Genomic DNA, 15,198 nt, shown 5'->3' on the forward strand with positions numbered 1-15,198 from the left:
CTTCCAGCAGACGGATCCCACCTGGATGTGACCCCCAATGGCTTTGCTCTCCTCTTCGCATGCCCTGACCCATTAATTTGGCTCTCCTGGGTTACAGCCCAGTTCCACACTATTGTACCTCAAGCCAGGTTTCCCCTTGAGAAGATGGGTGCAGATCAAAAGAAGGAGAGAAAGCAAAGGGGACCAGAAATGAGCCTCGCAGGAAAAGGAGGCCAAAGCGGGAAAGTTCTTCCCCTACCAGCGGTGATGCCCAGGTTGAGGAATTCAGGGCCCAGAGCCAGAGGGCTTTACTGGGAATCCTCCTTCTTAACATCTGCAGAACAAAAGAATAAGAACATCCACGATGCTGGATGAATTTAAAGGACTCGGGGAATGAGATACTCTGTCTTCGCTAATATCCATCTGGTCAGTTCCAGTCCTGGGCTAAGTTGGGATGGTGTGGGACTGCATCGTTAAAGTGGATTGGAAATGGGGGACAGAGTCTTTCATCTCTAGGTGGCATGTTCAGATCCAGCCCATTAACCAGGTCTCAGGGGCTTGGATACAGATCCCATAACCTCTCCATCACTGGTTGAAATTCAGTCCAACATCAGAGAGGACTGAATGGCTAGGGTCATGCAGGAATGAGATGTGGAGCTTTGCACCACTAAGGTACACATCATATGGGGAAACTGAGCAAAAGGAGGTGCAGTGATGTGTCCAGTGTCAGTGGCAGAGCAAGGAACAGTACACATTTGTTTTACTTCTGGTCCCCTACTCTAACCACTCAATTTGCTGCCCCTGCGGGGGTGTATCCATGCCATACCTACCTGAGCTGCAGGGGGCGTTGTATTCTGTAATCACACTGTCACCTGTACGAGGGAGGATAATTTGCTGTGAAATGCAGAACTGCTCAAGACCCCAAGCTTGCACCCCTTTAGGACAGCAATCCCTAGTGACTTCAGTTCCCTGCCACATTCTCTTCAGTGCCTAGATGGCAGGACAAGCATCTTCCCAACATCCCTTGGGAAAGGAGACTAATCAATGGTCACTGGGGTGACGACAATACTCATGAGAGGCATAAATTTAAATTCTGCCTCCTGATTGGTCAGGGTTTGCAAGGTTAAAGGCCTCTTTAAATGTAAAGTCCCATTCCTGTCTCATTAAACAAAAGCCAAATATTGCCAGGAGACCTGAGGAGCTGGAGGTGACAGAGCAGATTAACGAAGAAGCTCCATTTGTACAGAGACCTGAGTTAAGAGCCAGAGCAGGCCACAATTGCATCAAGTTTGGTTTTCTCCACATCACAAAACCAACATGGTGACAGCCTGCCTGCGCTCAAGAGAGGAACAGGACATGATCAAGGCATTATGCAAGTCAAGTCTGGGAGGTTGTATGTGAGGGCCCCAGGACTGGAATAACAGCGGGGCTGCAAGGCAGGATGGAGAGGAAGGGACAGAGCTGTGTGTGTGGGCAGAGGAAAGGGTGGTGACTTATATCTGATAGAAAGATCCTACCTGGTTGGTAATAATCATAGACCGTCACTGTTGCTGGCTTCAGGTTCTGCACTTTGATCTCTTGTTTCACTGAGATGGTGAAGCTGAGCGGAGACTTGTCCAGCTACAGAAGGACAGTGAAGGGAATGGGAAGATTATGATCATGCTCACCCCATCCCCAATCCCAACTGTATCTCTCCCACCCCCAATAAATTCCCCTCCGCAGAGTCTCCGCAGAGTCAGGTCTCCCATTCACTCTTTCCTGCTCGCCCTTAGCCCGAGCTGTACCCACCACCCTGTGCACCCTGGTTGTCTCTTGGGCACCCGCCGACTGCAGGTTGAACTGATAGAGCCTGCACTGCACTCACCTCCTCCAGGTAGATGGTGACCTCACCAGGCTGGACCTCTGTCTTCTTCACCAGGGGCATCTTCTCCAGCTGCCAGGGAGCAGGAGAGATGAGCGCAGTTTAGCATCAGCTCATTGGGCTTTATTGTGAGCTCACACACGCCAGTGTGAATGAGGTGTCCATGGTGTTACATAGGTGTAAAACTGTGATGAGTGACATCACAGCCAGGCCCAATGAATCTCATGGCCCTGGCCTATGGAGGGTGTGACATGGAGGGTGTGACACTTTAGAGCCTCTCCCTCCTCCATGCCCCCCGGCCTCCCATGACTGTATTTCGCAGATCCCTTTGCTCCATTAGATAAACAAATTCTGCCTCATGGATGGGGGAGGGGGCAGCAAGTTTTCCAGCACAGGAGAGTGTGCAGGAAAACTTGCTGCCCCCCCCCCCCAGCCATGAGGCAGAATGTGGCCTCCCTGATTACGACAGCACTGGGTTTGCAGTGAGAACATAGGATACAAGGTGAGGGCCTCTGTCAGGTTTACAACATACCCCCATAAATAAATGCAGCCCAGCTCGATCTCTTCAGCAGGAGCACACAACAGAGCTTCCTGGTTTCCTTCTGATATAGTGTAACTGCCTTGGACTCAGTGTTGCCTCAGGATAAATCCCTAGACATTGTGACAGACCGCATGACAATGCTGACTTTCGGAGATGCAGCACGACACGTCCCAGTGTAACTCCTTTGGACTCCATGTTGCCTCATGATGTAACTGAGAATATGGCCCCTCTCTGTGTTTAGTGGGGTCTCAATACACAGTAGGTATCATGGGTGTAAATCTCTCCATAAACCGTCCTGAAGGGCTGGTGTTTTCTGACTGAGCCATGCACGGAACATAGGGTCCCCATATGATCAGGGAAGGACTGTTGGGGTAGGGACATCTCACCTTCTTCACGGACTTCTTCACGGGGACGAACCCCGAGAGCATCGTCACCTCTATCAGGGCCATGTTGCTGCTCTCTCGATCTCCGATGTAGCTGAAGGAAGATGGGAGAGAAGGTGCAATGAGGGGGATGGTCAGTGTAGCAGTCCTTGGAGTGGGTGATGAACACCCCCTATCACCCAGTTCCGGAAAACGTGAGTCTGGTTACAGGGTAAAAATGGGATCCCTGCACCAGACACAGGCTGGTTCCACCCTGACATGGCAACGAATCGTCCCCTCCAGCCAATGGAAGAGAGAGCAAGAAACCCCTCCCTCCTACTCTCTACCCTGCCTGATCAGTGTGGGAGAGGGTTTGTCCATCTTGAAGTAACATTGGTCAGTCAGGGTTCGTGTTTCACTCTCCCCCGTCCCAGTCTTCATTTCCCAGGGACGGGGTCACCAAGCAAGAGGTGATAAGAGATCTTAGGCTCCATAGCTGGTGACAGGCCTGGTCCCCAGCCCCTTGCCTCTTGCCATCCGGCCTCAGGAGGGAGAACGGTTGAAGCTGTTTGAGGTCAGAGCAGCCAGCAGTCCCAGGAGCATGGGAAATACGGACCAGGATACTCCCCATCCAGCAGATTGAGGGCGGGGGGAACTGGACTTCCCCCTCCCTCCACGTGTTCCCTCTCTTCCCCAGCACTCTCATGGTTCTCAGACAGAGCAGCGGGGTTGCATGAGGACTCCCCTGAACAGCAGCATCCTGCCTATAGACTCTGGGCTGCTCCAGCCTGTGCTGCCATAAGCTTGCAGCAGGAGGGGAGCTCCTGCTCCTAGAGGCCCATTACAAGCGTGATGCTCATTGCTCAGGGCCCCAAGAGCTGCTTCATGCTGACTGAAATCTCTGGGAGGTTACTTGAGACCCTCAGCATGATACAAATTGCTGCCTTCTCCTAAGTAAAAGGAAATCTGCAGCTGCTGTCCCCTACGCCCCCCCCACCCCCACCAGTTCCGAACACATTACAAGGGCTGACGTGATATGGGAGAAGCAGGGGAAGAGGAGAAGGTCAGGCAGTGCATCTCAGGCCCCACTGCCATAGAGTTCCATTGGGTAGCTTTTCACAGGGTTGCCAATGTGCTGGCCCCAGCCCTGTTGCAGAAAAGGGAGCCGGGGAGAGACCCTCAGGAAGCAGTGCAGGCAGGGATCCCATACCTGACTTGCACATTGAGGTCAAAGTATTTCCTGGCAGCATGGTTGCATTCCTCAGGTGCCGTCTTCACATCCAGGACAAAGGTCGCTTTGCTCTCTGGGGGAGGGACATTATAGCGCAGCGTCGTCTGGGGGGAAGAATTTGTCTATGTAGTGCCCTGGGGGCTCGCTACGTAAACAGACCCATCTACACCACAGGCTTCTCACTGGTTTGTGCCAGCTGGTACCTGGCTAACCCCACACAAGGGTTTGTGTCCATATACAACATGGTTAACCTATGGAGCCAAATACATCCCTGGCATAAGGCCTTTGACTTCAATGATTACACCAAGGATAACTCTGTGGTGAAGCTGCCCATGAGCCTGGCTTTGCACAGCTGTCAGATGGTAGCCGGGGTCGAAGGAGATAGGCAGGACTAACTGTGTTAGTGGCATTGTTGCAGCCATGTTGGTCCTAGGATATTAGAGACAAGGTGGGTGAGGTAATATCTTTTATAGGAAATTAGGTTGGTATCATTAGGTTGCTCAGGGGTGTGAAAAATCCACACGCCTGAGCAATGCAGGTAAACCGATCTAAGCCCCGGTGTAGACAGTGCTACATCAATGGGAGAATGCTCCTGTTGACATAGGTACTGCATCTCAGGGAGAAGGAGTACCTACGCTGACAGGGGAACCTTTCCTGTCCATGTAGGTAGCGTCTTCACTGACACGCTACAGCAACGCAGCTGTAGTGTTAAGTGTAGACAAGCCCTCAGTGTCAGCTAAATACAAGAAGGAATTGATAGTTTAGCATAAGTAGTTAACACATATTTCAAGGGACCATTCAAGGTGAAGCGGCCAGTGAACACCTCTCCAGTCATAGGTGGGAAAGGAGAAGAAAAAAACGGAGTGGGGGGAGGAATTAAGGATTATAGATTGTTGTAATAAGGCATAAATCTAGTATTTGGATTCAATGTTTGTTTTTTTAGCATCTAGCAAAGTTATGAATTTCAGCTCCCAGGCTCATCTTCAGAATGTGTTGTGCAGGTTTCCTTTGAGGACAAGATCTGAGAGGTCAGATACGGAGTGACTGCTTTGTGAAAAATGGTTTCCCACGAGTGTTAGGGTGTTTTGTCTTTTATCGTTTTCCTTGTGAGTTCATTCGAGAGTGTAGTGATTGACTGGTTTCACCCACATAGTTGTTATTGGGGCATTTAGTGCACTGGATGAGGTACAAAACGTGTTGTGATAGCCATATGTAGGACCCCGGGATCTTGAAAGGTGTGTTGTGGGAGTGCTACACAACTAAAGATACTATCTCACCCACCTGGTCTCTCTCAATGTATCAGGGTTAGACAGCATTCCTCCATTCCCCATCTCTGTAAGGGATGACATCCCCAAGGGCCATGCATCATGGGAAAGGTAGACACAGTCCTCAGCCCCATCAGCAGTTACAAGGATTACTGGGACTTGATGCAGGACCCACGGGTGAAATTATATGGCCTGTGTTCTTCAGGAGGTTTATCATAGCTGCATAGAATCGAGGAACAAAGAACTGCTCATATTCACCCAGAACACACCAGGGCACAACATAATAGTTGTGGATGGGCCAGCAGGGCTGACACATGCTCCTGCAGGGAAATGCTGTCGTGTGGAGGCACTCAAGCCATGTTCACTGTAACTACCTCAAGTGAGCATGCCAAAGCCCCCTGAGGCTCAACCTTTAGCATAGACAGGGTCAAAGGCAGACCCAGACACAGAATAAAGAGAGATACACAGAGTGAGTTGGGCCAAATCCTGCTCCCTTGGGAGTCAGTGGCAAAACTCCTATTGACTCCAATGGGCCATCACTCACCTGCACATACACACAGCCATTCCCGACTGCCTGCACCACGTACTCCCCTGGGACTTGCTGGAGCGATGCCTGCTGCAGTACCAGCTGGTTATTCTTATCTACATGGAACTCCTGCTGGGAGCCCTCCTTGGATTTCACCGTCACCTTTACCCCTTCTGCCTCGTGGTACGTCAGGGCTGCGTATCTGGCCAAGGCCTGAAGGGCAACCACTGTGTCCTGGGGAAAGAGAGACAGGCACCTTGCTGTGTGTGTTGCTTCTTTGCAATCAAGAGTCAAAGCTTTGGAGTGAGGGGGTCTGTGCGCTGTGGGGCACTCGCACCAGCATGCACACTCCAGCCCTGCCATGGGGTGAGATCTGCACCCCTCTCAGCACCAGTACCAAGATTCCAACTCTCAGCTCCCAAACAAACAAGATCTACATCATCCAGGCCACAAGCTGCCAGATTCCCACCCCCAGCCCTCATTACAGCGTGATCCTCACCACAGGTCACCAGCATGGGGATTGACACTCCAATCCTCCAAGCACTGCAAGTTACTTGTAACCCCCCCACCTTTAGGGTTTCATTGCCAGGTTAGACTCATGGCCCCTGATTCCCCAAGCATGCAGTGTATCTCTCTCCCTCCATTTCTGAGGGAGCTGGGTGGTACCTGAGTGGAGATAAAGCCCCCATAGGGGTTCCGTTGATTGGTGAGCCAGCGCACAATCTGGGAGGTAGCTGTGATTTCTGCAGCTGACACCTCTGGTTTGGAAATGTGAGCTAGGAGGATGTAGGCCACGGTCTCAATTGATGACAAAGAATCTTCCATCACCTCTTCAGAGGAGTCCTCATCTTTTGCCTGGGACAGGTACCCTCCTGAGCGGGGAGGGAAAGAGTGACAGAGAACATACGTCTGACAGAACAGCAGCTCACTATGTTCTGGAGCCCCCCAGGGGCTGAGGGTCCACTTCCCACCTGCCTGGGGCACTTCCTATTGCAGTGACTCCTGAACCTCTTGTTATTACATTGCACACTGCTGGGCCTGGTTTCACTTGTCCCTTGAGAGCACCGATCCCTTCACTTCCAGGGCCACACAGGTAGCTGCTCTGGACCCAAATCCAGATGATAGTGGCCTTTCAACAGAGGGTTGTTTGTATTAAGGTGCAGTTCTCTGAACAGTGACTATGTGAAAATGGCCCCTTCTCACTCAGGAGCTTTGCTCCATGACTTCAGTGGTAACAACAACACGTTTTTCATCCCCATCAGCCCTGCAGAGCCAGCATGGCTCAGACAGAGAGAGCAGGATTCCAGTCCTTCTCGGGCAGCCATGGAATTATTGAGTAAGGTCCCTTCAGGGACACGAGAGCAAACCCACAAAAGACTAGGGAGCTGCCCTGGCATCAGCGAGGGCAGAGTTTGTCTCACTGGATGATGTGGGAGAAGGAAAGGGCCCAGCTTGACTCTCAGAGCCAAGAGGGTGTTTGCAGGGCTGGCAGCTCAAAACAAAAACTTTGACATGGAACCCATTTAATGCTTAATCACTGAGAGACAGACATGGGAACCTACAATGCGAACAGTAGAGTCATTATTCAGAGCAGGCCATGCACTTTAAAGAAGAGAGAAAAAAGAATAAAAAAGCTTTTACAGTGACTTGTTTAGGTGAAGGCTGTGCAGACCTCACGACGACAAGCTAGAAAACAGAGCTAGAAAGGGCGGAAGCTGGTAGCTGTCTGGGCCACATTGTGGTCTCAGGGTACGTCTGCACCACAATTAAACATAGGTGGCTTGCCTGGGTCAGCTGACTCGAGCTCGCAGGGCTCAGAGTGTGGGGCTGTAAAACTATTGTGTAAATGTTTGGGCTTGGGCTGGAGCCCAGGCTCTGGGACCCTCTCACCTTGTGGGGTCCCAGAGCTCAGGCTGGCTGTTTTATTGTAAAGCCCAGTAGCCTAAGTCCCTCTTACCAGCTCTCCTCTCACTTCTAAGGAACGCTTCAAGAACTCCATGTGTAAGGTAAGAATATATGGAATCTGGTAATACCTATATCTGGACATCATTAACTGGAGGGTCTTTGGGGTCAGTAACTATAGTCACACCTCGGCCAAGACATGGAATTTGATTTTAAACTAACAGAACCCACCAGAGATTTTAATCAGCCTGTAGTCCATATAACAACACATCCCCAGAGTGATTTCCATGTGGCCTTTGTTCACACAGAAAGGACAGAATCCTAAGGAGCTGACCCTGCAATGCGCAGAGTACCCTGGCCACCATTAAAGTTGATGGAAGTTGAGGGCCCTCTCTACCGTCTAATCTCCACTTTCTAACCTGACATTTTCATTCAGGCAAACCTCCCACTGGCTTCACTGAGCATTTGATGGAGCAAAGACTACGTAAAAACCAAGTAAAGACAATAGGGTTTGGCCCACTGACTCTAGGTACTGTAATTTGCTTAATTATATTTATATGGGATATTTACCATGGCAACAAATAATGTTCTGGCATGAAAGATTAGTGATTAGTTACTTCCAAGGTGACACAAGCAGAACAGTCTTTCCAAGACGCAGCAAAGGGTTTTCTGGAGCCGATACAACTCATCTGACCCACAGTTTATCTCTGAGGTCTTTCAGTAAGAGGCTCTGGCTTCAACTACTTGGGTGCCAATTGTAATTATCGTCATTAAGTGAACAGAAACCACCAGCGAGTGAAACCAAGGGAGGAAGAGAAAAAAGGTTTGGTTTCAGGACAGCAGTGGATACAGCCCTCAAATGTAGTCTAGGGTCTCTAAAAATTACCCGGGGAGCACTAAAATGCTTGGATAGACTAGGCAGAACACACAGTCAGAGAGCTAGGATTTTCTCCTCTCACATCTGTTTGACTCTAGTGTAACTCCATTATTCTCGGTGGAGGTACTCCCAATTTAGTTCAGGCCAAATGAAGCTGAATGTGCCTGTCGCTCTTTAATTATATGGTGTATATTTACAGTGTGCCACATCTTGTAAATTCAGGTCTTTATTTGGTTCTTACTGGGTGGGATTTTCAGAAGAGCCTAATCAGGAACACAGAAGTCTAACTGAAATTCTCCAGCTCCACAGAACTCTCACTGACTTCACCTCAACGGGGGGTTTGCCCAACGAATAGCAGAACAAACTGAATAAAGACCTCAGGATTTGGCCCACAGTCACCCCAGGAAGTTGCCAGTGCTCAGAACTTGTCAGGATCAGGTGTTACCAACAGCCAGAGTAATTTTCTTTGGGAACAAGTAGCTACTAAAAGAAGCCACCATACCAGGTTTGCCAGCCTGTTGGTCTAACGGTTCCAGGAGCTGCTGCCTTGTCTCCATGTCCTTGGCCAGTGTGAAGACATAAGCCATCAAGGCCTGGGCGTAGGTGCTGTTCACATCATGTGATGCCTTCTTGAGGCAGAGTAAAGCGTCATCCACCATGGTGCCCTTAGAAAGGAACATGAAGGCGGTTAGGCCACGTATAGCTTCCAGGAATTGTTCTCAATCCCCCGGTCACGCTAATACATGTAAGGAACATGTCCTGGAAGGATCTCCCCTCACGGCCCTGAGTAGAGCTTGGAAACTGAAGCAGAGAATGTCTCTGCTGGAGTTGGAGGTGTAATTTCCTATTTAGGTAGACATACTCTTACTAGCTCTCATTGAGCGAGCACACCAAAAATAGCAGTGTCGTAGCCACAGAGGCATGAGTGGTGTCCAAGTCCGTATCTTGGGTTTCAGGTGGGATCACATGTAGAGCATATGCAGAGTGCTGCCCATGTCGCCACGGCAACACTTCTATTTTTAGTGCACTAGCTTGATCAGAGCCAGCCAGGTATGTCTGCTCGAGCTGGGAATCATACCCCCAGCTCCACGTAGACATACCCAGAGACACTGCAGAAAAAGAATCATCCTGGGTTTTCCACGAGAAGCATTGTAACCTGGGACAGGACTCTGGCCGTGTGTGGTCACTTCTGTACAGCATTCATGTCAGGTGGATGTACCCAGTAATGCTCCTGGAAAAAAGTTTTCAAACCTGCATGTCTAAGATGAGGCTCCTAAATAGAAATGACCTTATTTTCAGAGGCACTGAGCACTCACTGTGCCCTTTGAAGTCAATGGGAGTGATGGGAGTACTGTAGCTTGGAAAACTGAGCCTTTTTTTATTAAGGACCCTAACTTTCAGCACCCGGGTTTGGAAGTTCTGTTGGCTGGCTCTTTAATATTGAGTCAGAGGGCCAGATTTTCACGCCAGCATTAACTGAGTTTCGGGTTTTGTATCTGCAGTTTTACGGGCACATTTGAAGATCTGAGCACCTGACTGAAGCCAGTAGCTAGATGTTTAAATGATAGCCGAACGTGCACCCCCACATAACTGTAGGTAAAAACTATACTTCTGATTATTTATACTACAATTTACAGGTGCGAGAATGAAGGCCAGTGCTTGACAATCTGGCCCATGGCCTATTAATTCCAGCCTCCCAATAATGTAGGATACTAACAGTTCCCATATTTAATTAAGGTATTTCTCAAGGAAGCGTGGCTCAGATATTGCATCTTGCATTGGGTAGGTGGATGCTATTTGTATGTTATTTCCTAAGGAAGTTTGACTCACACACAGAGTCTGGTTTCCAGTGAGGGCCCTGCTGTTTATTAGGGATAGGGGGATTTCTTTTGGCTAAAGCACAGGACTGTGAGATAAGGCCACTGCAGTCATGTCCTGACTCTGATCAGATTATCTTGGTCCTCCAGTCCCATGGTGACAATCAGCAGCTTTGGGGGGAAATGAGAACCTGGGACTTTGAATTTCACACAAAATCCACCAAGCAGGGGATTGGCAGATTCTTCCCCAAAGAGATGCTCTTCAGGTCTGGATCACCAGCCCTTTGCTTTCTCTATACTGGTGACGTACAAAGCAGAAATGAAATGGCAGTGGATTTCTCCAACTCGGGCCGACCATTCCCTGTACTCTGGGGCTCTGGAAGGAGGATGGGTGGAGGGTTCCCCCAACCCCTGTGAACATTCAGGAGCTACTCACATTCTTCTCCAGGTGGAGCTCCAGCAGCGCGGCAGTGATGTAAGCTGTCAGCGAGATCTCATCGTCCACGCCACCCTGTGGGGTGCACAGAGAGGCAGGAGAAAGAGGTGAAACAAGAGCAGAGGGGGCATGCATTACTTCCTTGCCATGTGGAAAGTGCTTCCAGACATTCTTCAGTAAGAGACAAGGAAAGCTCTGTCAGATTAACGGTAGTGCAGAGGATGTGTCTCAGAGCTTTGGCTTCTTCTTTACTCATCCTAGGTGCATAGACAGCCCCAGGCACATATAGAGGAGGAAATTCAGATCTGCTTCTCAGGAGAGGGAGTTGGGGAGGCTCAGTTAGATGGAGAAAGAAGGTTTAAGGCTCAGCTCTATTGTTTATGAGCCTAGCAAATCTCCAAGCTGCAACTGATGGAGCATTGTGTGATTCTTTGGAGCCAAATCCTTTCTGGGATCCCAGAGACCAAGAAAATCCAAAGGGCTCATGATTCAGGGAGATCAGGACCTAGTATTGAGATAAGGCCTCTGCACCCCCTCTCTTTAACCTCTCTGGCTAAAGATTTCTCTAGCCCAATTTGCAGAGCATGAAAATGTGGCCACAGTGCAGGTTGCTTCTCACTGTTCGCACTTAGGACGGAAGAATCCCATGCACCGCTACAGACTAGGGACCGAATGGCTAGGCACCAGTTCTGCAGAAAAGGACCTAGGGGTTACAGTGGATGAGAAGCTGGATCTGAGTCAACAGTGTGCCGTTGTTGCCAAGAAGGCCAATGGCATTTTGGGCTGTATAAGTAGGGGCATTGCCAGCAGATGGAGGGACGTGATTGTTCCCCGCTATTGGACATTGGTGAGGCCTCATCTGGAGTACTGTGTCCAGTTTTGGGCCCCACACTACAAGAAGGATAAGAACAAGTTGGAAAGTGTCCAGCGGAGGGCAACAAAAATGTTTAGGGGACTGGAACACATGACTTATGAGGAGAGGCTGAGGGAACTGGGATTGTTTAGTCTGCGGAAGAGAAGAATGAGGGGGGATTTGATAGCTGCTTTCAACTACCTGAAAGGGGGTTCCAAAGAGGATGAATCTAGACTGTTCTCAGTGGTAGCAGATGATAGAACGAGGAGTAATGGTGTCAAGTTGCAGTGGGGGAGGTTTAGGTTGGATATTAGGAAAAACTTTTTCACTAGGAGGGTGGTGAAGCACTGGAATGGGTTACCTAGGGAGGTGGTGGAATCTCCTTCCTTTGAGGTTTTTAAGGTCAGGCTTGACAAAGCCCTGGCTGGGATGATTTAGTTGGGGATTGGTCCTGCTTTGAGCAGGGGTTGGACTAGATGACCTCCTGAGGTCCGTTCCAACCCTGATATTCTATGATTCTATGCTTGGTGGGCTGGTGTGTGCCTATCTCTAACCTGCAGAGTGACAATGAGCCTTGCGAAGCCTAAAGGGGAATACTCGTGTTGCCAGTGGAGTTGGGAGCTGACCCATGGCAGGCACAGACAAGGCTTCCTCACACTAAGGGCAGGTGGTAGAGAGATGCCTCACAACCCTGTATACTCCGGGAAGCGTCACAGCAATATATGCCTTACAGGAGTTTCTGCTTCCTCTTGGGGACATATTGGGAAAGGAGATTGGAGACTTAGATCTCTTTGTGGCTGGGTGCAGCCACCCTACCTGAAACACCAGACAGCAGAAAGGGAACTTCCCGCTCAGGTCTCTTCCAGTGTAAAGGAACAAGGCAGGGCTGAGCCTGCAGGGCCAATCTGGCATTCAGAGGAAAGCCAGGGAATGTGACAGTTACAGCTCCATGGTACTCAGAGAGGGAAAGTGGAGCTCCCCATCTTGTTGATAGAAAGCTGGCTTGGAGCCTGAGCTGTGCCTTTTCTCTCTGACAGACTCAAGGAACTCTAGCTGATTAGAAAAAACTTTCGCATCTTTTGTTACAAGCTGCGCACAGTAAGGGCCAGATTCTCCTCTCAGTGAGACCGGCATGAATCTGCCGTAACTCACTCCACCAATATCAATGCAGGGGCTCCACACTCACCCGGGAGTAAACGAGAGTAAAACCCAGGTTTAAGGCTCAGGCAATACTGCCTCGGGGGGAAAAACTCACTTTGCACAAGGCTTATTTGCTGCTTCACTCCACCAATTTGCAGTCAGTTGTTCTACTGCAAGTGCAGTTCTACTCTGAAAAGTGACTGTGTAAAAATGTCCCTTTCTTCGACCGGCTTCCTGTGTGTCCTCAGTCAGAACTGCTGGCTTTGATGCCTTCTTCTGCTAGCCCTGCAGAGCTAGCATAGCCCAGAGAGAGAACTGGGCTCTATTTCTGCCTGTGTGTCATCAGCAGAATGGTTTTTCTCAGTCTCTATCATTTACAGCCATGAAAACTTAATGAAAAGGGTCTGCACAGGTGTCAATGAGAATTCAATGTGCTCTGCAGAACCTTTATGGCAGGTGATGATGTGAGAGAAGAAAAAAGCCCAGATTGACTCTCTGAGCCTAGGTTGGGCTTTCTGAGGTATTAGTTAGAAAAAGTATCTTTATTTTGTAAACAGAGCCCATTTGATGTGGATTCTCCCAGAGACAATGAACATGGTATGCCATAGTGCCATTCTGATAGTCACTTTTCAGATTCAGAGGTGATCCCCTGAGGAGATCCAGAGGAGATCAAAGCAGTAAGGGAGAGGACACTGATGTTATAACACACTCATTTCAATTACCATTCATTCTAGCTAGCAATGGTGGTGGGAGAGTGTTTTCCTGTGGCGAGTGGGAGCAGAGAGCTGTTCTGTGGGCACTGCCGGGGATCCAGCTCTCCTCCCCACTACTAGGGCTTCTCCCACTCCTCCAGTGTCCATACCTTCAGGGCATTGTTGAAGAGCTTCCCCACACTCTGGAAGCAGCCGCTGGGCAGCTGGTTCTGTCCCAGCCAGTGGACAGCATCCTGTATGTGCTGCTCATCGATGTACAGGTAGGAGCTGGCCTGGCCGAAGGACCGGGCCACAAAAGCCGTCAGCCTGCAAACAGAGAGCAGAGGAGAGAGGATTTTTGTATCTATTGGCCTCAGAAGCAGGAAGGTTCATACCATTCATACTCCTGGCCATGGGTGTGGCTGGATGGCCCCAGTTCTGCTCACTTACCAGGTGTTGCCCTCGGCATCGCGCTTCCCAAAGGCACTGTAGGAGCCATTGTCGTGTTTGTAGAGCAGCTGGCGCTGGTAACCTGGGGAGACAGGAGGAATGGGGATGGTCTCTCAATCCTGAGGTTCTTTCAGCATCCCCTGGATTAGAGCCCGGCTGTGGAATGGCACCAGATTGCCCCACACCTACAGCGAGCAGCTCGTTCCCTATCAGATCCTGGCAGCTTGAACAGGTGCCTGAGCCTTAGCACACCTCACTGGAGAAGCAAACTCTTTTTCAAAACGCATTTAAATCTGATTTCCCCCAAAGGGCTGGTCGGTACCATGCACTGTTGAGGTAACCCTTGGGTGTGGAAGACCCTGGTGCAACGATCTAAGCCCTGGTTTGATCTCTAGCTGTGAGCAAAAAAATGTTGCCAGAACATGTGAATTTTCAGAAAAGCTGATTTTCTTCCTGGTGGCTGTATCTCAGGAACCCCTTGGTCAAATGGCCCCAAATTTGGATCTCTGCCCTTACACCAAATCCCCAAGACGTACACCAGTTTTCAAGGCAATCTGCTTAACTGTATGGATTTTAGAGCACTTAGAACAGTCAAGCTTTAAGCAGGAATCTGGTCTTAATTTTAACTATAGAGGACTTGTCATTCTGTATAACTGCTGCTTGTTAGAAAGCATGGTCTTTCCTTCCATGAGGCTTATTCCTTGTGGCATCTTGTTATGGAACAGTTCTCCCAATGCCCCTCAGTCCTGCCCTGCAGCCCTGCTATTCCAGTCTTGGGCTCCCCACACAGCTCAGCCAATGCCCCTCAGCCATGATGTAGAGCATCTTCCTTATACCAGAGGAGGAGAAAGAAGGGCACTCCTTACCAGTCTTCATGAATTCCAGTGCCTTGTTTCTAATCTCTGGTGTAGCCTGTTTTGTCTTCTCCAAGTACTGGAGTACAAAGATGTTTGGAGCAAACATGACCATGTTCTGTTCACCACAGCCAAAGGGCAAACGAAGTAGCTGGTGTAAGTTCTGTAAGGCTGTGCCCATGATATCCCCTGGAGGTTGAGGATGGAGAGAAAACCTGTGAGATCAGCTCTATCACCCAGTGTTGTTCCTCACACTTCTAAACCATGAAGGGAATCTGGATATGCCCCGACATACCATTACGGAACTGGGAGTTGATAATTGCTCTCTCTATGGACCTGATGCGGCTCTCCCCTGGAATACTGAGTTTAGCTCTGGACACCATGGCCCAGGTCCTCAGAGGTACATGGGCTC

The 15,198-nt window shown here is 49.7% G+C and overlaps 1 protein-coding gene across 1 annotated transcript in view; it reads right to left on the reverse strand.

Annotated features, from left to right (window-relative positions):
* Window positions 1-287: 287 nt before the first annotated feature.
* The window catches only part of LOC102932862 (alpha-2-macroglobulin-like protein 1), a 48,918-nt gene continuing 34,007 nt past the window's right edge, over window positions 288-15,198 (reverse strand). Inside the window, exons 25-37 of the mRNA XM_007055618.2 lie at window positions 14,799-14,975; window positions 13,933-14,014; window positions 13,653-13,809; window positions 10,798-10,872; window positions 9,047-9,209; window positions 6,432-6,637; window positions 5,784-5,999; window positions 3,954-4,078; window positions 2,768-2,858; window positions 1,844-1,912; window positions 1,497-1,599; window positions 810-851; window positions 288-313 (exon numbers count right to left, since the gene is read on the reverse strand). Coding sequence (XP_007055680.2) covers window positions 288-313; window positions 810-851; window positions 1,497-1,599; window positions 1,844-1,912; window positions 2,768-2,858; window positions 3,954-4,078; window positions 5,784-5,999; window positions 6,432-6,637; window positions 9,047-9,209; window positions 10,798-10,872; window positions 13,653-13,809; window positions 13,933-14,014; window positions 14,799-14,975 — 1,532 coding nt within the window. The remainder of the gene's footprint in view (window positions 314-809; window positions 852-1,496; window positions 1,600-1,843; window positions 1,913-2,767; window positions 2,859-3,953; window positions 4,079-5,783; window positions 6,000-6,431; window positions 6,638-9,046; window positions 9,210-10,797; window positions 10,873-13,652; window positions 13,810-13,932; window positions 14,015-14,798; window positions 14,976-15,198) is intronic.

Source organism: Chelonia mydas, chromosome 1 (genome assembly GCF_015237465.2).
Source record: "Chelonia mydas isolate rCheMyd1 chromosome 1, rCheMyd1.pri.v2, whole genome shotgun sequence".
Classification (NCBI taxonomy): domain Eukaryota; kingdom Metazoa; phylum Chordata; order Testudines; family Cheloniidae; genus Chelonia; species Chelonia mydas.